Raw genomic sequence first — 22948 nt, forward strand, 5'->3', positions numbered from 1 at the left:
CCCCCCCCCCCCCCCCCCCCCCCCCCCCCCCCCCCCCCCCCCCCCCCCCCCCCCCCCCCCACCATCTGGGATAACTAATAAGCCCAACAGTTTTCAAATTAAGCATCATCATACTTTCTTCATAAGTTAGTGTCTAGAATGGACTACATCCAAATTAGAATCTATGTAATACTCTTCACAAATCTAAATCTCCGACAGTAAATTAGGTATTCAGGATTGCTTACCAAAGGATCATGTTGAGAAATTATTCAAAGCCATATCCTTTATTAAGGTCGAACTAACTCAATTTACACTGATAGGTTTTCATATTCAAATAGAGCTACAGTAGGCAAAAGCTCAAGAAAGGGAAAATTAACATTACTAATGTAACAAAGACATTGTTTTCTTGACTTAGCATCTTCTACAACAGGGGTTGGCAAACTGTGGCCAGCAGGCCAAATCTGCCTGTTTTCCTAAGACTTGAAAGCTAAGAAGAATTTTTAGATTTTAAGCAGTTGAAAAAGAAAAAAGAATCATCTTTCGTGTCATGTGAAATTATATGCAAGTCAAATTTCAGTATTTATAATTAAGTTTTATTGTTAAACCACCATTCATTTACATATTGTCTGTGGCCACTTTTGTACAAGGACACAGTCTAGTAGTCGTGACTGAGAGCCTATGGCCCTGAAGACCTAATAATTTAACATCTAGGCTTTACAGAAAAAAATTGCCAACACCTTCTCTACAGTGTGGAGCAGGCACAAAAAACATGTGCCCTCAGAGAAGGAGCTAAAGAAAAACAAGGTATAAAAATTCCTTAAATACAACTTGAGCCATAAACTTTATAGATCCCATCAGCCCAGCTAACAGCCCATAATTTCTACTTATTTTGATGATCCATGTATCGTTTTCAAAGACATTGCTTGTTCTCTTCCTCTTGATGTAAACTTCACCTGTTTCACAAATTAGTTACTGTGAAACTGAGCAAAGGAAACCTCACTTAAAATGGAGTCGGGAGGCCAGAAGGGGGAGCTCTCATGCTTTACCACCACCGCTCCTCAATTGCAGACCCCAGCAGGTCAGGAAGAGACAAACCTTGTATTCCCAACAGGAGTAAGTCTATTTTACTCCTCCAGCAGAAGGAAAGGAGAATGTCTCCTTGCTAAGCAACAAGCACAGCCAATACCACAATCAGCCAGTGAGACTTTCACCACCCTGAACTCTCACTTTCTATCAGTGGAGTTTTCTTCAGAGCAACCCCTCCCAGCGTCCTCCTTTTCTCTATAATGTACCTGTCGTTTGATCTCCCAGATTGCCTTTGGTTTGCCATCGCTTCTATGTCCCAAATTGCTATTCCTATGCTATTATCAAATAAACCCATTTTGCTGGTAAAATAACTGTTTTACTTTTAAGGTCGACAGTTTATTTCTTCACTTGATATAATTACAAACTTTTCTTTAACTCTGCGGATTTAGAGCCGGCAGGAAGGCAGGAATTGCTTAAGATTTCTTCTATTTGAGAACATTTTGTGTCAGGTATCCAGCTGGATGGTTTGGGGTACACAAACATGGACAGGGCATGGTCCTAGAGTCTGGTGGGGTTTTGAAGGAAAGAATTTTGGCATAATCTTAACAGTAGCATTCCCGGAGTAAACCCCAAAGATGTGCTGAATTCTGCATTTCTCCTGCATTTGGGTAGTATGTGTGCTGCACCACGGCGGACCTGGCCAAGGTTCCCCAGTTGCTTAAAGTGTTTTTCCTTTTATAGCGTTCCGTGTGTTTACAAAGAAATACCTGGATTCTCCAAAGCACTTGTAGGTCATTTGTTGAGAATCCCTTAAGAACCTAATTCGAGGGGCACCTGGGTGGCTCAGTCGTTGAGCGTCTGCCTTCGGCTCAGGTCATGGTCCCAGGGTCCTGGGATCGAGCCCCGCATCGGGCTCCCTGCTCTGCACGAAGCCTGCTTCTTGCTCTCCCACTCCCCCTGCTTGTGTTCCCTCTCTCGCTGTGTCTCTCAGTCAAATAAATAAATAAAATATTGAAAAAAAAAAAACAAACCTAATTCGATTGGAATGCAGTAAATGCTAGAGAAAATTTAGAGGGGGACCCAAAAAACTTCCCAAATGAAGTTTCCAAAAATCACCTAGGGAGGGAGTTCGTAAAAAGAAACAAACAAAAATCAGTAGTTATACGGTATCACTTCTTCCTAAATATTTTTTCATGAATTTTTAAAATCCATAACGCAAGTAAAAATTGATGTGGAAATAAAATAGGTGGATATCTAGAGGGGGGAATTACCCTCCCTCACCCAGCAAGGTTCTGAACTTTTCCTTCGCTCCGATCCCGCTTTAAAGGTAGCCCTTCTCGAAGTGGAACGTCCAGCCGACGACCCTGCCCCCTGGGAAGTACAGACAGAGCCTACTCGGACGGGACACATCCCTACCTCCCGGAACATCGACCTCTGTCACCAGGAGGCGCGAGACCGGGAAACCGGAAGGGCCACCCGCACGTGTGGTTTTCTCGCGGTTACCTCAGCAGCGCTCTTCGCAATCTGAAAGCTGGAGCTTTTGAAGAGCCCCACCACCTTCACCTGCAGCGGCTGCTCGGGCGGCGACTGCGAGCGGCACCTGGCCGACCTTGGCCGGCACTGCTTCGGGCTCGCCATGGCGGCGCTGGGGGACTGCTCCGAGCACAAACACTGCGCGTCGCCGGGGCAACCGCGCGGCTCCGCCCCCGTCTGCAGCTGGGAGGAAGGACGCGAGTGGGCCGGCGGCGACGGCCGGGTCTTCTCTCAACTTTGCGCCTGTTGCTGGTGAGCCGGGCGAGAGGCGGGAGAGGGCGCGCGGGCGGCCGTGGCCGGGGGACGGAGCTTCTGCGAAAAGGAACGGGGAGCTCCGCCGAAGCCCCGCGTGCCTCGGCCCGGCTGGCAGCCCACCCGAACCCCCTCTGGTATCCCCCCTACAGGGACGCCGCGCGGCCCTCGTCTCCCGGCAGCGCCAGATTTCGCAGTAGATCGCTTTTCCGGCTTGGCGGGCAGCCAGTTGCGGGGGGGGCGGGGGAAGGAGGGGGCAGTGGGCTGGTAGCCCGTGCAACGCGGAGTCGGACTCCGCCCAGGGCCTGAGCCGCGCGGGCTGGGAGGCCGGGGCCTTCCGGGGAGCACGGGGGCGGGGCCGACCACCTGTGCGCACGGCCCCGGGAGGAGGCGCCGCCAGTCCGCACCGCTTCCAGCCGCAGCCGTCGCCGGGGAGGCGGTGTTGTCCAACGCCTGCGGAGATCGCTCGCCATGAAGCCCAACTTCTCTCTGCGACTGAGGATCTTTAACCTCAACTGCTGGTGAGAGCGCCCGCGGGGTGGGTCCGGGGCCACAGCTCCATTCGCACCCACAGCCAGAGGACGGAAGCCTCCCTCACATCCGGGCCACGGCTCTACCCTGTCCTCCAGTCTCCGGGGGCGGGGGGCACCCACACCTCCAGGCCCACACCGGCCCCGGCTCCCGCGGTGCACGGAGAGCGCAGCGCCTCCAGCCATCACCTTGCCTGGCCCTTCTCGTCCTCAGGGGCATTCCCTACCTGAGCAAGCACCGGGCCGACCGCATGAAGCGCCTGGGAGACTTTCTGAACATGGAGAGCTTCGACCTAGCTCTCCTGGAGGAGGTGGGCAGTGTGGAACTGGTGTGGAACCCTGACTGGGACGGGGTCGGGGGCGGCTGGGGGCGCAGGAGGGGACGTTTCCCGGGGGGCGGGCAGGCAAGCATCCTCGCCTCTTCCCTCAGGTGTGGAGTGAGCAGGACTTCCATTACCTGAGACAGAAGCTGTTGCCCACCTACCCAGCTGCACACTATTTCAGTAGGTGAGAAGCCTACCTAACCCGTCTGGAAGCTTGTTCTCAGATCGGGAAGCTTTCGGTCCTACCAGCCCTTCCCTATCCTGCCCGCATCCTCCTTCCTCTTTCCCAGAGCCCTCTCCTCTGGGTGTGGGTGCAAGAGTAGGTGGAACCGGGAAGATGCGCGCTCTTCAGCCCATCCCAAGCCTTATCAAGTCACTCTGTCGTCCCACGGAGACTCTTGCTTTGAGCTTTGCTCTGGTGCTGATCTCAGCAACAAAACTGAGATAAAAAGTAGCTGATACAGCTGGGAGAGGAGGGAGGGGAAGGCTGGGTCTTTCTCTTTCTGCTTTTCTGCCCGTTAATCAGGACTTGGTTTGCAGTGGTGTCATCGGCAGTGGTCTCTGCGTCTTCTCCAAACATCCTATCCAGGAATTCACCCAGCACGTCTACACCCTCAATGGCTACCCCTACATGGTAAGCCTTATGTCAGATTTCTTCCTCCTCCCTTTCCCACCCCCCAGTAACACATGGTAAAGGAGGCAGCCTTCCCCGGGCTGCAGGGGGTGGGCAGAAAGAGGGTGGCCATGCCCTGAGTTCCTGCTCCCTCCTGCCTGCAGATCCATCATGGAGATTGGTTCTGCGGGAAGGCTGTGGGGCTGCTGGTGCTCCATCTAAGTGGACTGGTGCTCAATGCCTATGTGACCCACGTGAGTGAAGCTGGCAGGGCTGGGATAGGCGGCCTGGTTCTGGGAGGGAGAGATGGGCCTCCTCTACTTGGGCTGCCTGAGGGTGAGCTTGGGGCCAGGATCTCCCAAGGTTACTGGGCAAGGTTGGCCCATTTTTTAACCAAGTATCATGCCAAGTGACAGACACAAGCATGATTTAGACCCTCAGATAGGGACCGTCAGTCTCATCTGCTATAACCTCACCTGTTTTGCTCAGCTCCATGCCGAGTACAATCGACAGAAGGACATCTACCTAACACATCGTGTGGCCCAAGCTTGGGAACTGGCCCAGTTCATCCAGTGTGTGAGCCTGGGCTTGGCAGGGGAAGTGGGATGGGCCAGGGGTTGAGGGGTGGTCAGGGCACCACTTAAAGGAGGGCAGAGCCGGTTGGGGAAGAACTCCTGCCTCACCAACCTGGTTCCCCAGCCACACATCCAAGAAGGCCGATGTGATTCTGTTGTGTGGCGACCTCAACTTGCACCCGAAGGACCTGGGCTGCCGCCTGCTGAAGGAGTGGACAGGGCTGCATGATGCCTACCTCGAGACCCGGGATTTCAAAGTGAGAACCCGCCTGATTATTTCCATGCCTACACCCTCAGCTTCTCTCCTCTTTCTCCCCTACGTCCTAGCATGAACCATCTATTCACTTAGGGCTCTGAAGAAGGCTGCACCATGCTGCCTGAGAACTGCTACGTCAACCAGCGGGAGCTAGAGCTATTTCCGTTTGGCATCCGCATTGACTACGTGCTGTATAAGGTCAGGCCTGTTCCCTCAGTGTGTCTTCACCCACCATGTCTCTGTCTTTCACCAGCTTGTGCTCATCTTTCGTCCAGCTAGTCTAGTCTAGTCACTGATGGCTGGAGAATGGGAGGAGGCCCTCAAAGATGTTTCTCTCTGGCCCTGACTTTTCCTAGGCGGTTTCTGGCTTTTACGTCTCCTGTAAGACTCTTAGAACCACTACAGGCCACGACCCTCACAGTGGCACCCCCCTCTCTGATCATGAGGCCCTGATGGCTACTCTTTGTGTGAGACACAGCCCCCCCCAGCACACCCCCAGCCCTACTCATGGTAAGTCACCCCCACCCTCTCCCGGGGTCCCTCCCCACCACAAGGCAGCCCCTCCACTCTGACCCGCTCTCTCCTGCCCCACTGCCCTGCTTTATTCTAGGACCAGCAGAAAGGTCACGGTTGGTCAGTATATTAAAGGAGGCCTGGATAGAGCTGGACCTGGGCGTGGCTCAAGCTCGCTGGTGGGCCACTTTCGCCGGCTACGTGATTGGTCTAGGGCTGCTGCTCCTGGCCTTGCTGTGCGCCTTGGCAGCTGGAGGAGGGGTGAGGGAGGTTGCCATACTACTCTGGACTCCCAGTGTGGGACTGCTGCTGGGGGCAGGGGCGGTCTACGTCTTCCACATGCAGGAGGCCAAGGGCTTGTCTGGGGCTCGGGCTGAGCTCCAGCATGTGCTGGGAAGGGCAAGGGAGGCCCAGAATCTGGGCACAGAGTCTCTGCCAGCCCTGCTCCTGCAGCAGGAGGGGGATGGAACTGAGGAACAATAAAGTTTGACACTTTTGTGGCTCTGCCTTTTCCTTGTAGAGGCAGTGATTGGGGCCAAGGGTCATTGTGACTGTCATAATATAGATGGCTAAGCTCCTACATGTCTACCCTCCCTGCACACCCTGCCTCCCACCTGCAGGCAGCCTAAGCCCTGTCTGTGGCAGAAACATTTTTATTGTAAACAGTGAGGCCTCCTCCCAGGCAGACCAGAGGAGCAGGGTAGCACAGTCCTGGGGTGAGGTGGTTTTCCGTGTAGGGATCTTAGAGGGCAGGCAGCCCATCCTCTTTTAGCCCTGGGCCCCCGGCTCCAAGGCCAGCTCACTGAGCCTGCGTTCCTCCTGGAAGCGGATAAGTTCATCTCGCTGGTTCACCACATCCACCAGCTTCTTCAGGAGCTGGTCCTCAGCCTGCCGATCGGCAGGGGTCTTTAGGGCTCCTGAAGAAGACAACAAAGCTTAGAGAACAGGGACTTGGGCAGGGAGGCAGGAAAGGCACAGCTTAATCCCAGCCTATGTGACTTCCACAATTTGGGCTTTGTTTCCTCATCTGTAAAATTGGGTCTGTCCACACCGGTGGTTTGCTAGCACCATTTTTATTTTAGTCTAGATTGATGATACGTACGATATATGTGCAATTTCTATGCCCAGCATGGGGCTTGAAATCATGACCTTGAGATCAAGGGTCACACGGTCTTCCAGCTGAGCCAGCCAGGCGCCCCAGCAGCAGCACCATTTTTAAAGTAAGGAATCTTAACGTAAAAGCCCAGCTGTGCAGCCCTGACTGAACTGAAGGCAAAGTAGGGGCTTGGAGCCCCATTCTCTGGCTTCCTCCTGAAATGCCTCAGAGGCACTCGGACTAGAGGACCATGTGCTTGGTCAGTATCTGAGGTCATGAGGCTGTGTGTATGGCCCACCTACCTTCCTGGTTTACGTAGCTTCGTAGCTCCTGGTCCAGCTGCCACTGTTCCTCCTGCAGGTTCAGCTCTTTCACCCTGTGGAGGGCAGGAGTTGAAGAGTCACAGCTGTCCAGGGTGCCCGAGGACCCAGCTGGGGTCTGGCTCCGGTGCCAACCGTCACCACCCCCTGCCCCTTACGTGAGCATGAGCTCAGCTTCCTCCGCCAGTAGGCTGTTTTTCTTCTGAACGAGCTGTAGCAGCTGTTCCAGCCCCAGTGCCTTGTGCTGTTCTGGGGATCCTGACAGGAAGGAGGAATGGGCGAGGGGGGTCAGAGGTGTCAGGAGCATGAGGAGTGGAGCCTGCTGGGGCAGAGTCTGGTGGTTTGAGGGAGTGCTGGGAGGCGGAGGGATGTCGTAGCTTGTCCCTCCTGTCTTTACTCACTGCTCTGGCTTCTCAAGGCCAGCTCCACCTTCATGCCCTCAGCCTCCAGCTCCCCTAGAGCAGTCTCAATTTCATTTAGTCGCCGCTGGACAGCCTGAGGGGCACAAGACAGAAGGCCCAGGAGTCTCTGGACTGCTCAAGTACAGAGCTCTGGAGAAACCCCGATCCCGCGTCAGAACTCTGACCCCATCAGAACCGCGAACCCGTAGACCTCACCTGGGCCTTGCAGAACCGCTTCATCTCCTCCTCCCTAGCGCGGCGCAACAGAGTCCGACGCCATGTTGGGTACTTGCTCATGGTGCCTGAGTTCTTGGCCAAGGTCAGCAGAGCCTATGGCAGGGTCAGGCCAGTCAGCCTGCCCCCCCCACCCCCACGCCGTTGGATAGGGGCTGGGGAAGCTCTGTTTGGAAGGGGTCAAAGCTTCCTGGGCTGGAGATACAGGGTAAGTTCTGGTAGAAAGACAGGCTTAGAGACCTGAGTCAGACTGGGTGAGAAGACATTCTGAGAGACAGGCTCAGAGGAGGGAGCATTCTATAGGTTTTTCCTGTGGTGGGCAGTGAGGCATATTTAGAGGATGTGTGCTGGCTTCAGCGGGATAGGTGGCCAGGTTCCTTCTCACCTCCTCCGTGTCTGAGTGCAAAGCCACGGTTTCCTCTGCTTCCTTTTCCTCCTCACTGGAGGAGGGACTCTGTTCCTGCTCCTCCTCCATGGTCACAACTGCACAGAGGAGTAGACAGGGCCTGGGCCCCACGGCCTCCCTTTCCATTCCCCAGCATTCCCCTTTTCAGGAATCCCAGTACCACTCACTGCATCCCCACCCTGGGTGAGCACGTCTGGGCAAAGCAGGTACCTTGAGAGCTCTGGACTGGCATTCCCCAACCTACAAAGCTGCCCTCCAGGGCCTGGCGGGCCAAGGCCGAGCAGCTGCGGGGAGGCTTGGGTGGAGGCTCCAGTTCCGGGTCAGGGGTCAGATTAAGGGAGGACAGCCGCTGGCGTTCTGGGCTGGAGAGGCGGATCAGCCGGCGGGTAGGCTGGCTGGGGTTTGGGACAGGACTGGTCCCCTCCTGGGGGACGACAGAAGTTGAGGGCCCCGATGGCATGCTATTTTCATCCGGTGTGGGGACGTCCTGGAAAAGCCACCATGTAGTCTGGTCAGTGACCTGCCCATTGTGGGGCCGAGGCTGCCCTTTTAGACAAATGTGGACCCTGTATTCACCCATGTATTCATTCACTGATGCCGTTTACTGAACAGTGTTAGGCAGCGTTCGACACACTTGAGATACATCGGTAAGAAAAATCTCTGCCTTCATGGAGCTTTCCTTCCAAAGGAGAACATTCAGTTAACCCCAGCAAAGTCTGCTGGGCTTGGAGAGACCCCTTTACTCTTGCCCACACCCCAACACACAGTTTCATAGTTTTTACCTGACTCTCAGGGCAGGGGTCAGTGCCATCCTCTTTGGGACCTGTCTGGGGCAGGTGCTGGAGGCAGTAGAAGTGTCCTGGGCAGGGTGGAGGAGGGGAGAAGACATGAGCCGTAGGCAGCCCGATGCCCAGATACTCCGTTTATCAGCGAGGGCAGGGGTGACAGGACTTGATTCGCAGGTGAATTTCTGCTGGCCTCCTGGTTCCTTAGCCCCACATTTGGGGATTTGGAGGGGACAGAGAAGACCTTGAACTCAGGGCAAGAGAGTGCCATCTTGCGCCTGTTGCCACCTTGTGCCCCGGACCCCAGTTGCCCTCCAGTTTCAAGTTCCTTGCCCCCCGACGGCCAGGCCCACTTACCGTCTCCTGGGTGCTGCCTGTAGCCACCGGGCCACAGCATGGCCTCACAGCTGTGGCAGCGGAAGCAGCTCCGGTGAAAGAAACGGCCATCGGCACAGGAGCGTTCCAGGACGTAGAGGTGTTCCCCACAGAGTGCACACAGGTCCCCGGCACCAGCCTGCACCAACCCCCAGACCACAGGGTCCGCTGGAGTCAAGGCCAGTGGCAAAGATCGTCCTCCTCCTTGAAACACCCCTTCTTGCCCTCCCCAGGCCTCTGTCTGCAGACAGGGCCCACTTTCTCACCTCCTGGTGTTGGGATGGGGGTGTCGGGGGTACACCAGACTCCGGGACAGGTGGCTCCTCAGTACTTGGGGTCTTAGCCTCTACCTAAGGAGGTAAGTGTTCAGGGAGGGAGGTGGAGGAGCAGGAGGGGCTGGAGAGTGGCTATGTGTGCAGAACAGAAAAATCTGAAAGAAGTGAGCCAGGAAGGGAACCTGGATAGGGGGGTTACAGGATGCAGGAAAGAGCAGGGGCCTCTGCAGCCCTACATGCATTTACCTCCAGGCGCAGCTTCTTGCCACCAGTATCCTCCCCATTTTCCTGCAACAAGTCCTACACTCGGCATGGGGCTCTGAGCTACAGCCCTACTCCCATTAGGAATGTCCTCCCCATCACCCCAGGGACCCCCACTGCCCAGCTCCAACCCTGCCCAGACTCGCCACCTGGGCCCGGGTCCGTTGCAGGGTCCTCTGCAGTTTGCCAAGGAATAGCACAGCACTGGGGGTCCCGGGAAAGCCTTGGCTGGCAGGGCCTGCGGGGGGGCGGGTGTCCAAGTGGGTGGCGAATCAGTGCTGTATGTCCTGAACGGACAGCCACGGCCCAGCCCCGGGGTGCCGCTCCCAGCTGTCCCTCCCCCGCACCTACCCTCCAGGCCACCTGGGCTGTGGGGCACGTTCTTGAAGGTGCTATGGAAGTGGCTGAGGTATGCGATGAGGCCCAGTGGGTCGCTCCCTGCCACCACCGCCTTTGCGGACAGCATGGGCGTGATGCCCAGCTCATACTCCGCCATCTTTAGTGCCCAAGCAGTGGCTTCCAGGGCCCCCAGCCCTTGCAGCTCTGAGGGTTCCCTGTGGGGTGTCGGGGAGAAAAGCCAATGCGAGACCAGCACCTGACCCCACTGAAGGGGGAGAGGATGAGGAGTGAGCAGCGGGCAGGGGCTGGTGGGGCCCAAGGGAGGACAGGGCATGAGGGGTTTATGCTCTGCTATACACCCACCCCCCCGGCTCCCCACCCGCCCACCGACAACTTTCTGGCCTTGGGGGGCTCCCTACTGAATGCATCTGACTCCCACAAGACTCAGGGAGGGGCAGTGACTTGGGCACAAAGACTACCAGCAAGTGATGGCACTGGTGCCCTCAACCGGGGGTGACCCCTACACAGTGCCCCCCCCCGCCCCCGCCCCAGTCCCTGCTGCTGGAGGTGGGGGGAGGGGGCAGAGGCACGAGAGAGGTGTGGCCTGCCAGGGACTGCTGAGCCTGATCTGAACTCACAGCAGGCCGGGCCGCAGCCGGTGCAGCAGGGCGCACAGGGCCCGCCCGTCAGCCCAGGAGGAGGACAGGTCGGTGACGTGGACGCCCGGGTACCCAGCGGTCTGCTCCTGGCACCAGCGCAACAACTCCTGGCTGCCTGCCGAGCCCGAGAGAGGAGGCTGTGCTGCACCCCGGGGCGCCAGCTCCAAGCGCGCCCAGTGCCCGGGGCTCAGTCTGGGGGGGCGGGGGGGGGAGAGGCAGGGCCCATCCCTACAGGGGCACCAACTCAGTGCTCCCTGAGCAGCACTGCCTTCATCCCAGTTGTCTCCTGGAATAAAGTGGACGAACGAGTCAAGTGGTAGCACTGCTAGCCAGAAGAGGGCAGGAGGCTGTGAACCGAGGGACGGGGAGGCCCGGAGGCTCAAAGGGAGGGCGGGTCTGCGGCCTGCAAGGCTGGGAGGGCTCTGGGGGGGGGGTGGCGACACGCATCGGGCGCACGGATGGGCCCCGCTCGGCGCTCCGCTGCCCCGGCACCTCCTGGAGGCCCCGGACTTGCCCACCATCCACCCTCCAGCCAGGGGCTGCCGCTGTGCCTGTGGCTGGTGCTGGCGCCACACTGGGTGGCGAATATTTTGGGCAACCCCCCCACCCCCTGCCGAGGAAGGCTTGCTCACCCATGGCTGGATTTCCGCCGTCTATCTTGTCGCTGTTCGTCCTCACAGGCTCCTTGGCTGCCACGTCATACAGGTCTCGTACCTAAGGCGGCCCCTTTCAGGTCTCCAGGCAGGCTGACCACCCGCCTCAGCCCCTGGGTAGGGGCCTGCCCTGGGGAGTCCGGTGGGTGCCAGGGGGTCTGACCTGATTGGGAGTCACCGCCCGGAGGTTCAGGGTGGGGTAGCGGGTGGCTGGGTCCAGCCCGTACTGCGCCACGTTGCGGTGCATGTTTTCTGGGGAGGTCTGTGAGAGGAGCTGGTACAAGCTCTCCCTGAGGGAGTAAGTGCGAGGGCAGGGGCTCGTGTGGGAGGGCACCCGTCAGCACCCACCCCTCGAGAACTGCCAGGCCTTCCTGGATTCTTTCACCCATGCCCCCCATCTATTCACCCAGAACCCCCCACCCTCTTCCTGATCCTTGTCCTGTTTCTAGCCCTGCCCTCCCCACCCCCCAACTCGGGCCTCACCGCTCGGCCAACACTTCTAGGGGCCCAGCACCCTCTGCCCACCGCTTCACCATCCAGGCGGCATCAAAGGCTGCCAAGAAGCCCCGAGCCACGCCAGTGCCCAGGGGCCAGAAGGGCTGCAGGGGCAAAAAGATAGGGAACAGTTCAGTGAGAGTCCAACAGGAGTGCCCAAGCCCTGATGCCCCCAAAATCATAGCTGAGGGGGGCCCCACACCACACCAAGCAGCCCTCAGCTCCTCCCCACAACCAGCAAACCTTTTCACCCCCTCCTTCCTAGGAGGCAACCTTCCTCCCCCCAACCATGGAACCCCTGCACCTCTTTACAAGGAGTTCCCGTTTCTGGAAGCCCCAGAAAGCTCAACCTCTCCCCCCCCCATTCAGGGAGCCCTGGCCCCCTCACCTCCACCAGGCAGTCCCCCACCAGCCCCAGCAGCAGGCGGGCGCCGTGCTTCTCCTGCACTCGAGCAGAACTCTCTGCCCGCATCATGCTTGTGAAATCAAAGGCAGAGATGTCAGGCCGCCCGTGGGCGTCCCGGGCAAACTCCAGCTTCCCGAGCTTGCCGTGGGTGGCGAAGTCAGCAGCTGCCCGGACGAAGCGCTGCAGAGCCTCGGGCACCACATTGGCGCTGCTCAACAGCCGGTCAATCTCCGGCCAGTCCTACAAGCCAACAGAGCAGAACCAGCAGGGTAACTGGGCTGGACTAGAATCTGAACATCCTGCCTCCCATCCTCCAGCCGCTTCCTCAGCACTCCCCCTGCTGCTGGGGCTCCCCGCCCCCAAGGCCCAGTTCCATTAGTGTTACTGTGCACTTGTTTTGGATAAGACCTGAACTTCTCAGCCTCAGTTTCCCCATCATTTAGAGATGACATACCTAACTCCCCGAGGTATTCATGAGAATTCAGGTGAGAAAATGCACGTAAAGTTCTCATCACAATACCTAGCACATAGTAGGTTTTCAACTAGTTCGTTCAGCAAATATTTACCAGGTGCTGACTACGCACCAGGTACCATTCTAGGTGCGGGGCATCTTCAGCAAGCAAAAAGGGCAAAGAGACAAAACCCCTGCCCTCGTGGAGCTTACATACGTAGCTCTGTGGCTGGTAGCAGGTGTTTAGCCCAGAATATGGTTCAGGTTGTCCTGTAAACCCCAGGGGAGAAGGGCTTGCTGAGGTGGAGAAAATGTCAGGGCAACGGCAGAAGAGGACAGGCTCCCTCCACACCAGGGGGAGACACTGTGTCCAGGGCTGGCCTCCACCTCGCAGGGCCCACCGCCCAGCCCCTCCCTCCCTGCCCGGGCCCGGGCCCCACCTGACGCAGCACCCCCAGCCGCAGCAGGCACTGCTTCTTGGCTGTCATCACAAAGTAGTGGGTGTCATCCTTATAGTACACGATGTTCTCCAGATCAATGCCTGCGGGGACACCACCAGGGGGGAGATGCGTCTCCTCCTCATTCTGTGTCACCTCTCCAAACACCCAGCCGTGCCTGACCTCTGAGAGCTGGGGTCACAGCTTAGACTGCGGTGGGTGCCCCCTACACAGGGGCCCAGGAGTTCTGGTGGCACAATGGGCCCTCTGTCCCAGGCCCAGGAGGGAGAGGGAGGAACCAACCCACAGTCAGCTGGAGGGAGGGGAGACCCTGTGAGAGGGTGTCCCGACCTGTGGCTTTGAGCAGACTCTGGAAGAAGCTCTGGTTGTAGATCCTGGCCACGCCGCTGATCTCAGGCACCTGCGTCTCTTCCACTGTGCGTCCATTCACAAAGTTGACCGTGATGCCAATGGCCAGTTTGCCACGCATTTCTCGCACTGTGAAGCCTAGAAGTGGGGGCAAGTGACCTTAGGGCACTTGGCGCCAAGAAGTTCTATGGGCGCTTCTGCAGGTATCGGCAAGAGAATGAGGGGCATAACAGCCTAGAAGGGCGCAGGAGGAGCCTAAGATGCTGGCTTCTTTGAAGGAAGGGGTCACTCACCTTCAGGGACGAATTTACCTCCGGCAGCAGAGATGAGAACATCAAATTCATAGTTGGCCAGTTGGGCTGGGGGGCTGGGCTGGAGCTGGGCACGCCAGCCACTCCCTGGGGCAGAAGGTGCGAGAGGCACAAAGGTGTGGATGTCTGAAGGGGCCCGTACATTCCCAGGACAAGCCAGGGAAACAAACAAATGCGTGAAGCCCTTTGCAGTTGACAGTTTAGCAAGCAATGACACATTGTCTATCAACTTAAGCCTTCAAAACAGCTGTGGAAAGTAGGTAAGGAAGGACATATTTTACAGATGCTCAAAATGAGGCTCAGTGTGGTTGCACAAGGGCGACTCAGTTGACTCCCAATCCCACCCTTTTTCTTCCACGGGCCAAGATATCCTTGGCAGATGGGAGTCTGGGGAGCAGAGAGGTACTTACCCTTTTTGGGAGGGGGCTGGAGGCCGGTGAAAGTGACACCCCAGTGAATTTCCACCCCGAGCAGTAATGCCACTTTCAACAAAAGCAGCTGAAGCTGCCGGATGCCTGGAAGGGAGAGGAGATTAGGAACAGGGGCCCCAGGGACGCAGCACAGGGCCCCCAAGCACCAGTGGGCTCCCGGTCAGAGCTGGAAGAGGTCTTACAGGTCCCTCGGGTCCACTGCCCATTTTGCAGATGAGGAACGTGAGTCCTGCAGGTCACCTGGCTAAAGTGCATCTTGTCCCCTCTGCCTCCTGGCGGTCCCAGCAGCCCCCCACTGGCCTGTCTGTAGGCCCAGGCTCACCCGCCCCTCTAGGCCACCACGTGGTGCTCACTGATGTGGTCCAGGGTCCCTGTGCAGAAGCGCCCATAGAACTTCTTGGCGCCAAGTGCCCTAAGGTCATGGATGGTGAAGGGCCAGAGGTGCAGCACGTTGTGGCGCGAGAACTTGGTGCGCTTCTCCACCAGCACCACACGGGCCCCCAGCAGGGCCAGCTCCGCAGCAGCCCGCAGCCCACAGGGTCCAGCACCCACCACCAGGCACTGTGAACACACAAGGCAGTATGGGCATGGCATCCCGTCTCCCTCCTCTGACTCCCCCCAGCCGTCCAAGCCCCGTCCCAGGCAGCGTGTCCACCTTGGTATTGGTGCAGGCCCGGCCCTGCTGGTAGACGGGCTGGCCTGCTCGCTTGTCCAGCTTGGCCCACAGCGACTTGGCACTCCAGTAGTTGAGCTGGGCCTTCATCTTGCGGTACTGGGGTAGGCCCCCACCGGGCTCTAGCCCTAGGGCCTCGCATAGCCCCTGGAAGCTGCTCAGCACATCCTGGCACAGCTGGGCCTGCAGGAAGCTCTCAAAGTGGGCATGCGCTGGGTTGGTGGAGGTGGGTGAAGCCATGGAGGCGGCCGAGGCTCCCAGGCAGGGAGCTCCCCAGCAGAGGCCTGCAGCTGCTGGAGAGGAGGAGGGAAGAGAAGGGGAGGAGGCTGGAGAAAGGTAGAAAGGAAAAGGATGGGGAGGAGAAGAAAGCAGGCTGGTGTCCCCAGGGGGCTCTGCGTCCACCCCTGATTGGCTCTGCTCTCTCCTCTCCCCCAGCCCACTCCCAATCTGCTCCAGAGACAACTGCTCTTCCTTCCACTCCAAGTGAAATTTGCCAAATTTGGAAGTGAAAAATCAGCAGTCTTGGGCATAGGGGGCAGGAGGGAAGACAGGGAGCCTCCAGCTCAGCTTTCCTGTCCAGGGAGCTCCAAGCTCCCCTCCATCTCTGGGGCACTGGGCACAGGAATTCCGACCCTGCCTTGATGGGACCCCGGAAGCTGGGCATGGCAGAATATCTCAGACGTGGAGAGGGCAGGCAGCCGGGAGGAGAGTTTTCCTTGCCTGGCAGACAGAGACAGACCTAATACCTGCAATCCCAGCTGCTCTCCCCTCTCCCTCCACACCTCCCTGTGCGGGCACCCCTCGAGGACCCCAGTGCCCCACTAAGCGTGGCGTATGTCTCATGCCAGGAGCAAAGCTGTCCTCCCTAGAACCCGTGATTGCCTCCTGAGGAGAAGGAGACCGTCTCTAACTCCCTAGGTTCCCGTTCCCACTACCCAAACCCCTCAACAAACAACCCGAGGATGTTGGACTGCCTGAGGTGACAGAGGACTGGGTCTATTTCTGACTCACTGTGGTCAGAACACTTCCCCTGTGACTGGCGGCTGCTCGGGTGGGCCTCGAGAGCGGTCGTGGGGGGGGGGTGGCGACAGCCTGGGTTCGCTCCCCCCAGCTTCCTCCCACTCGCAGCGACGCCCCACCCCACCCCACCCCCCGGGCGCCGGGGCGCGCTCTCCCAGGAATCTCCCGAGACAAGGCCTCCCTTTGTGCCCCTCTCCCTCGCTCGAGCCCCCACGCAACTTGAGGGGTGTCGAGTGGGGGCCTTCTCACGCTGGGACCGGGAGAAATAAGAGGGTGCGGAGGTCGGGGTTGCCCACGGGGTTATTAGGTGGCATCGATGGGGACAGGTCCTTGGAGCTGACCCCCGCGCGCACTCGGCCACCCCACCGGACCCGGCTGGAGCCCAGCGGGCCGGGCCGAGGGAGGAGGAGACTAAAGTTACCCGCTGCGGGTCACCTGGATGCGGGCAGCCGGAACATCAGGAAGGGCAAAGGTCTCTCTTGAGGGTTCGGGGAATGGAAGGAGGAAGATCTCAGAGAAGGGGTAGAGAGGGGCGACTCAGCCTGGAAAGGCCAGGACAAAGGATGTGCGGGGTGGGTGGGTGGGGGGAGAGCAGTGTGGAAGGATGGAGAGGGAGCTGGACCACTGGCACCGGGGTGAGTGGGGCGGGGGGTGGACATCCACGCTCTGGACGGGAAAGTCTGGAGAGGGGCTGAGCAGGGCGGGGGCGAGGGGAGACGGGCCGGACCCGCCAGGAGGAGTTCCCGAGCGCCCGGGACGGCGTTTCCCCGGAAGCGAGCCCCCGCCCCCACCCCCGGCGGCCAGGGGGCGCGCAGCTGGCGCCGCTGGACGACTTACCGGGCCTCCGGCGAGCGGGGAGGGCCGCTTCCCGCCCCGCGGGCGTCTCCGACCAGGCGGGTGGGGGAGGGCGGGGGCGGACGAAGGGGAGCCGAAGGAGACGCTGAGGGAAAGCGGCGGACGCGGGGCGGCGCGCCGGCTGCGCCCGGCCGGGGAGTTCGGCGGGGTGTGGGCTTCGGCGCCGCGCGCGGGGCCCGAGAGGCTTTATTCGCGCCTCATTAGCATCTCATTACCCCGCGATCCCGGGCTCGGGGCAGCTCCAGGGCTGCCTACGTCTGCTGGGTGGTGCCCGAGGGCGTGGCGCTGCGGACGCCTTGTTCCGCTCGAGAGTCGGACACCCGGGCGGGGCTGGCGGGGGCCGAGGAGCTCAGGATCCGGGGCTCCCGGCTCCATCCCGGTGCCCGCGTGTGCGGAGCTAGCCCATCCCGGGCGGGCGAGGCCACCCGCTCTCGCGCGGTACCGACTCTGCGAGCCGCTTCCGAGCGCCCGGCGGGTAGGGCGCTCGGGCTGGGCAAGAAGTTTGCAGAAGCTGGCGGGTCCGTAGGTGCTCTCTTCACCCCTCCTACCAGGAGATCCACGGCCCGGCCAGGGCTCCCACGATGGATCCGCCTCGAGGATCGGGGTCCGCCTCCCCTGCGACAAGTCTGCCCCTAGACCCGGGCTGAGGGCGACGGGCACGGATTAAAGTCCTGGGAACTTGGCAGTCGGCAGCTTCCATAGCGGCACGAGAAGTGAGAGGACAAGAGGGTCTTGGTGGGGTGGGGGTTAGGGTGGGGTTCGACGGCTGCGAAGGGGAAATAGGAAGGGTGTGTGGGAGAGAGGTTAGATCTCCGGTGTTAAAGTGGGCTTTGGAGAGAGGACCCACAGAACTGTCAATACCGAAAAGGGCTTTGAGGGACCTTTGGGATCCACTTCCTCAAATTCTTGATAAGGAAACAGGGCTGAATGTGAAGGTACCCAAGGTCATTCAACTAATTAATAAAACATCAATTCTCATTTATTGAGCAGCTACTATGAGTATAACCTTAATTTCAATGATCACAACAGTCCCGTTTTTACTGGAAGAGAAAATGAGGGTCACAGAGGTTCTGTAACTTGCAGCACGATAGACAGCAAGTGGCAGCGCGAGCTAGTGTGGGGCCCAGCCAGGTCTGTGTGCTCTCCACCCCACCAGTGTGGCCCAGTGTGACAGATGAAAGGCTGGCATTTGAAGAAGTGGTTTCTTGTTTAGAGGAAGTGACACGGTTACATGAGAAACATTAACAAAACAGAGGAATAAAGGGGAGGGTCCCTGTCCCTGAGATGCAGGGACCAGAAGGAGTTGGGTGCCCTGTGGTTCGCCCTTCCTCTTTATTCTCCATTTGCTTTCCCCTGGAAACCCTTAGAGACCCATAAGACCTGAACACTCACTGCTCCCAGCTGGAGCTGAGAAGCAGGCGGGGGAAGGCAGGCAAGGGGAAATGCCTGTTCTCTGCCAGAGAGGCAGGGAATTCAGCCAGGTCACACTCAGGAAACTAGGGCAGCCTCCCAGCCGGGGCCCTTCCTAGCTCTTGAGTGTGACTTGTCATTTGGCTTGAAATGAATGTGCCCCAAATCAGCCACACCCATATTTAAATACACAGTGTAAAAAGTATTCTCAAGTCCAGGAGAAATGGGCTCCCAGGCTTTTAGAATCACCTCATGCATTTCCCTTTCATGAGCAGATGTCAACAACTGGCTGGTCCGAATCAGTGTATTTGCAAAGGCCCAACAGGATCTGGCCCTTGACTCAGTGACTGCTATTGCAGCCAAACAGGAGTACGTGGCCCTCTGAATGATAAATGGTAAAATTTGTCTTTAAAAAAGATCACAGAACAATAATGACTTCAATGCTGAAAATCTGCTGACTCCGAGTTTCACTCTCTGCCTATTAAAGATACACACTGGAGCATAAAGCAATGAAGAGTCTACTGGTCTATAATCCAGGTGTGGCCAGATTCCAGCTTTGCTTCACTAGCTTAGTGTGACCTTGGAAAAAGTCGCCAACCACCATGCTTGAGCCTTATCATTTCTAAATGGAGGCAGTTTAATAACTCAACCTCCTCAGCCCATTTCAATTCTAAAATCCTATCATTCAATGTTGGTGACTCTAAGAAATGTACAGACTCAAAGGCCCAAACCCCAAGGCATTAAGACAGGATCCCTTTCCTCTAACCCACACTGTGTTCTGTGTCCCAGCAGTGCCATCCCTTGCACTGCAGGTGACGTGTCTCAGCCACCCTGGGATACGGCCTTCCACCAGTAGGTCTGTGAGGTCAGAGAGCACACCCACAGTCCTGGGCCGGGAGCTATGGCTGCAGTGGGACCAAGCGGACACAGTTCCTGATGTAAATATAATTATGAGCGGAGTCCAAGGTGTAGAGTGCTGTGAGCAGATAGGACAGCGTGGCTTGACTGCAATTAGATGGTCAGGGAAGGCCTCCCCGAGGAGGTGACACTTACACTGAATTCTGACAGATGAGCAGACATTAGTCCGACAGAGTAGGGGCTGAAACCTTCCAAGCCTGCGAAACCACCTGCCTCCAGCCTTCAGGCAGGGAATTGCTGAGTGTGCTTGGGGAACAGCATGGAAGCCAGTGTGGATGGAAGTGAGAATGGGAAAGGGGCCCAAGAGGAAGCTGCGTTTTGGATTTTATTCTGAGGAGGATTTTAAGCAGAGACATGATCATGCCTTAATAACACAATCTCCATTCGTTTAGCAAGACCCTCTGCTTGCCGCTAAAGGCACAGTGATGAGCCCAAACTGATCACCACTGCCAGTGGAGAAAGGGGTGGGGAGGGGGGGTAGAAAGGCTGGGTCAGGCCTTGGCAGGGGCCCAGGCAAGAGAAGATGATGATGTAGTAGTGGGGATGGGAGAGGTGGGTGGATTCAAAATAGTTTGAGGTGAAACTGACAGCAAGTGGGGATGGATGGGGCCTGGTGGGGGGGGGGCGCCTATCAAGAAAGGCTTCTAGCTTTCTCGCTCAGCTGACAAGACTGAGTGAACCAAAAATTTGGGTCCCTCATTCTTTTCTTTTCTTTTCTTTTTTTCAAAGATTTTATTTATTTATTTGAGAGAGAGAGAATGAGAGACAGAGAGCATGAGAGGGAGGAGGGTCCCTCATTCTTTTCTACTCGTCCCTGCAAACTTATTCCTCTATATGCTGCTTTCTATTCCAGTACTGTCTCCAGAAGTGAAAATATGCTGATTTCATAGACTCCAAGGTAACACAGGGGACAGAGATTAAAAATACACGTAGGATCAGGATCAATTTAAATACTTCCCTGTGTTTTTGTTAATGAGTGCTTTTATACTTCAAACACTAAGATTATAGGTAAAATTTGTCCAGAAGCCACTTAATCATACTAGGCTTATCTATGAGAGGGAGATTTTTAAAATGTAGAGTTTTGTTTTTAACTCCAATTTAGCCTAAGGCAGCTTCAGTTTAACTTTTCGTTCAACAAGGATAAAAATACTATGAACTAAAACCAAAAGCCAAACTATTCTTTTGGAAAATCTTCAAATCCGTATTTTAAATGATCCACTGGATATTAAGATGCTAATCTATGGATACTAAAATTCAAAATAAATAATAAACCCATACTCTAAGACCAAGGAAGTTAGTTCCCTGACTTAACCCCTGCTCAAATTTTTCCCTCTTTCTGCATGTCATATTGGATATAGTAGTACTTTTCAGACTCATGTAACAAAAAAAAAAAAAAGAGAAAAGAGAAAGGCTACAAAGTCTTGCTAATGTTACCTAAACACGTTCAAGTTCCTACATTTTGTGTTGAAAATATTATTTAATGAACTTTAGTTTAAAAGCTCTCTAGGGCACCTGGGTGGCTCAGTCAGTCAAGCGTCTGCCTTCAGCCCAGGTCATGATCCCAGGGTCCCGGGATCAAGTCCCTCATTGGGCTCCTTGCTCAGTGTGGAGCCTGCTTCTTTCTCTCCCTCTGCCCCTCCCCACTGCTCGTGTTTTCGCTCTCTTTCTCTCACGTGTTCTCTCTCAAATAAAAATAAAAAAATCTTTTAAAAAAATAAAAATAAAAGCTCTCCTACTGTGGAACATTTTAAGTGACAAGGATTTTAGATAAACAGTGTATTTATATGTTATATATATACAATATATATATTATATATATATATTACAGCCAACAAGTGTTTGTTGCTTAATTATGTGCAAAGAATTTGAAAGCTAGATAAACTATCACAGTGACATTCCTGCTTCTTTTAGAGGTCATTCCTTGACATCTGCTATTTACAAAAGGCAAGGGGGATTTTTTCGGGGTCATTCCTCCAAGCCTGCTGTTTACAAAAGTAAGACCAAGAGTTTTCTTTCAATTCTTAAGAATTTAGGCTTATTTTAGTCTGAAAGTGAGGATAATAATTCACCTCAAGGCTTAACCAATAAGGGTAGCAAAAATCAAACAAGGGGTGCCTGGGTGGCTCAGTCGGTTAAGTGTCCGACTCTTGGGTTTAGCTCAGGTCATGATCTCAGGGTTGTGGGATCGAGTCCCGCATCAGGCTCCAAGCTGGGCATGGAGCCTACTTAAGATTCTTTCTCTCCCTCTGCCTTCCCCCACCTCCCCTGCTTGCGCACTCTCTCGCCCCCTCTCCCCCACCAAAAAAAGTCTGCCCTAAACGTAAAATATCCTCAGTCAGGAGTTTGAAAAAAAGGCTCACAGAAGCTCATGTTAAGACATTTTCATGTTAGCAGTAACTTCCGTCCAATAGGTAAATTTCTGTTAAGCTTTAAATCAATAGTAGTAAAATTCCAATATGAATATTAATATGGTAGTTATCATTTCTGTAGGACTATGTGCCTTTTACAATTATTGTTTTATGTAAAAAGTTTGTGTGCTAAATGTCAGACAGATCAATTTTTAAGTAAGCTCTATGCCCAACATGAGGCTTGAACCCATGAACCCCAAGATCAGGAGTTGTATGCTCTACTGACTGAAACAGCCAGGTGCCTCAGACCCTCAATTTTAGTCAAAAATTTTCGATTACATCAAGCAGATCATATGTAAATAGAAATCCAGCTTAAAGTATCAAAAGACTGGTGATGGAAAGCCCATCTGGTGGAAGCAGCATAGTGGAATCAGCTGGCCCTATGCATCAGTCTGGCTTTGCCAATTACTTACTGTGTGACCTTGGGCAAGACACTTCATCTGTTTGGGCCTCAGTGTTCTCATCTGCAAAATAGGCACATTACCTACCCCATAGAAATGTCACGAAGATTAAGTAAAATAAGACCGTGCTTCATTCAGGTTGTAGATGCCTCCCAGACACTGCTTTCCTCCTCATTCCAGATGCTGGTTATTATGGGCTCAGTTGTGTCCCCCACCAAATTCATGTTGACGTCCTAACCCCCAGTACCCTCAGGATGTGACTGTGTTTGAAGATAGGGCCTTTAAAGAGGTAACTAAGTGAAAATGTGGTCATTAGGATTAGGGTGGACCCTAATCCAGTATTGACTGGTGTCCTTATAAGATTAGGACAAAACACACAGAGGGAAGACCATGTGAAGACACAGGGAAGAAAGAGGTCAGGAGGCCTCAGAAGAAACCAACCCTGCCAACAACTTGATTTTGGACTTTTCGCCTCCAGAACTGAGAAACTATATTTCTGTTGCTTAAACCACCCAGTCCGTAGTATCTGTTACGGCAGCCCGCGCAAGCCAATATGCCAGTCATGGCCAGAGGTGACTGGAGTCCCCTGATCGCAGGTTGCTGTGTAAGTCCTACTTCGTGTGCCACGACAAAGAAGAAAGTTGAGAAGCACTAAGATACAGACTTAACACACTTGGCTTTACTCCTGGCCTAAAGTAAAGACTCAGTAAGTGGCAAACAGTATGGTCCAATTTATGAAAACCGAACGTAAGCATGAGAATATCATTATATTCTTTAGCATTATTTAACCGGTTGCTCACAACACTTAGAACCCAGGAACCAACTGCCAAAAATAGAGTAGAGGTAGAAAGAGTTTCAAGAAGCAGATGCAGGGGTGCCTCACTGGCTTAGTTGGTAGAGCATGTGACTCTCAACCTCAGGGTCATGAGTTCAAGCCCCATGTTGGGTATGGTGCCTAA

General features: G+C 55.6%; 3 protein-coding genes across 11 annotated transcripts in view; 1 reads left to right on the forward strand and 2 right to left on the reverse strand.

The window, feature by feature from the left end:
* Positions 1–2643, reverse strand: part of PPIL6 (peptidylprolyl isomerase like 6) — a 33096-nt gene extending 30453 nt beyond the window's left edge. For 5 of the 6 annotated variants that reach the window (XM_081828788.1, XM_031023906.2, XM_006729465.3 and 2 more), the window contains exon 1: positions 2509–2643. In XM_081828788.1, coding sequence (XP_081684914.1) covers positions 2509–2643 — 135 coding nt within the window. Of the gene's footprint in view, positions 1–2421 lie in introns of all 6 variants that reach the window. The other variant, XM_031023905.2, reaches the window with a different exon arrangement.
* A 6-nt stretch (positions 2644–2649) lies between these two features.
* SMPD2 (sphingomyelin phosphodiesterase 2) lies at positions 2650–6100 on the forward strand. The gene is made up of 11 exons (XM_006729467.3): positions 2650–2790; positions 2943–3311; positions 3535–3631; positions 3751–3827; positions 4184–4277; positions 4421–4510; positions 4746–4828; positions 4956–5088; positions 5181–5285; positions 5444–5597; positions 5698–6100. The coding sequence occupies exons 2-11, from the start codon at positions 3262–3264 to the stop codon at positions 6081–6083; spliced, it is 1269 nt and encodes a 422-aa protein (XP_006729530.2). The 5' UTR covers positions 2650–2790; positions 2943–3261; the 3' UTR covers positions 6084–6100.
* Positions 6101–6237: 137 nt separating this feature from the next.
* MICAL1 (microtubule associated monooxygenase, calponin and LIM domain containing 1) lies at positions 6238–16961 on the reverse strand. Of its 4 annotated transcripts, none has more exons than XM_081828784.1 (25): positions 16835–16961; positions 14960–15303; positions 14658–14865; positions 14284–14388; positions 13856–13960; positions 13545–13700; positions 13197–13297; positions 12288–12545; positions 11888–12003; positions 11568–11694; positions 11384–11465; positions 10731–10866; positions 10105–10307; positions 9903–9991; positions 9739–9780; positions 9484–9567; positions 9200–9356; positions 8840–8916; positions 8268–8544; positions 8037–8134; positions 7634–7747; positions 7418–7511; positions 7175–7274; positions 6999–7072; positions 6238–6517 (listed from the first exon to the last, which is right to left on the reverse strand). In XM_081828784.1, the coding sequence occupies exons 2-25, from the start codon at positions 15215–15217 to the stop codon at positions 6369–6371; spliced, it is 3210 nt and encodes a 1069-aa protein (XP_081684910.1). In that variant the 5' UTR covers positions 15218–15303; positions 16835–16961; the 3' UTR covers positions 6238–6368. The 4 variants fall into 4 exon arrangements, with proteins under 4 accessions (XP_081684910.1, XP_030879763.2, XP_030879764.2 ...); XM_031023903.2 differs by having other exon boundaries at positions 8268–8481; positions 14960–15270; positions 16835–16959; XM_031023904.2 differs by having other exon boundaries at positions 14960–15270; positions 16835–16959.
* Positions 16962–22948: the final 5987 nt, after the last annotated feature.

The sequence above is a fragment of the Leptonychotes weddellii genome, chromosome 8, assembly GCF_054177405.1.
Source record: "Leptonychotes weddellii isolate Sample4059 chromosome 8, ASM5417740v2, whole genome shotgun sequence".
Taxonomy (NCBI): Eukaryota; Metazoa; Chordata; class Mammalia; order Carnivora; family Phocidae; genus Leptonychotes; species Leptonychotes weddellii.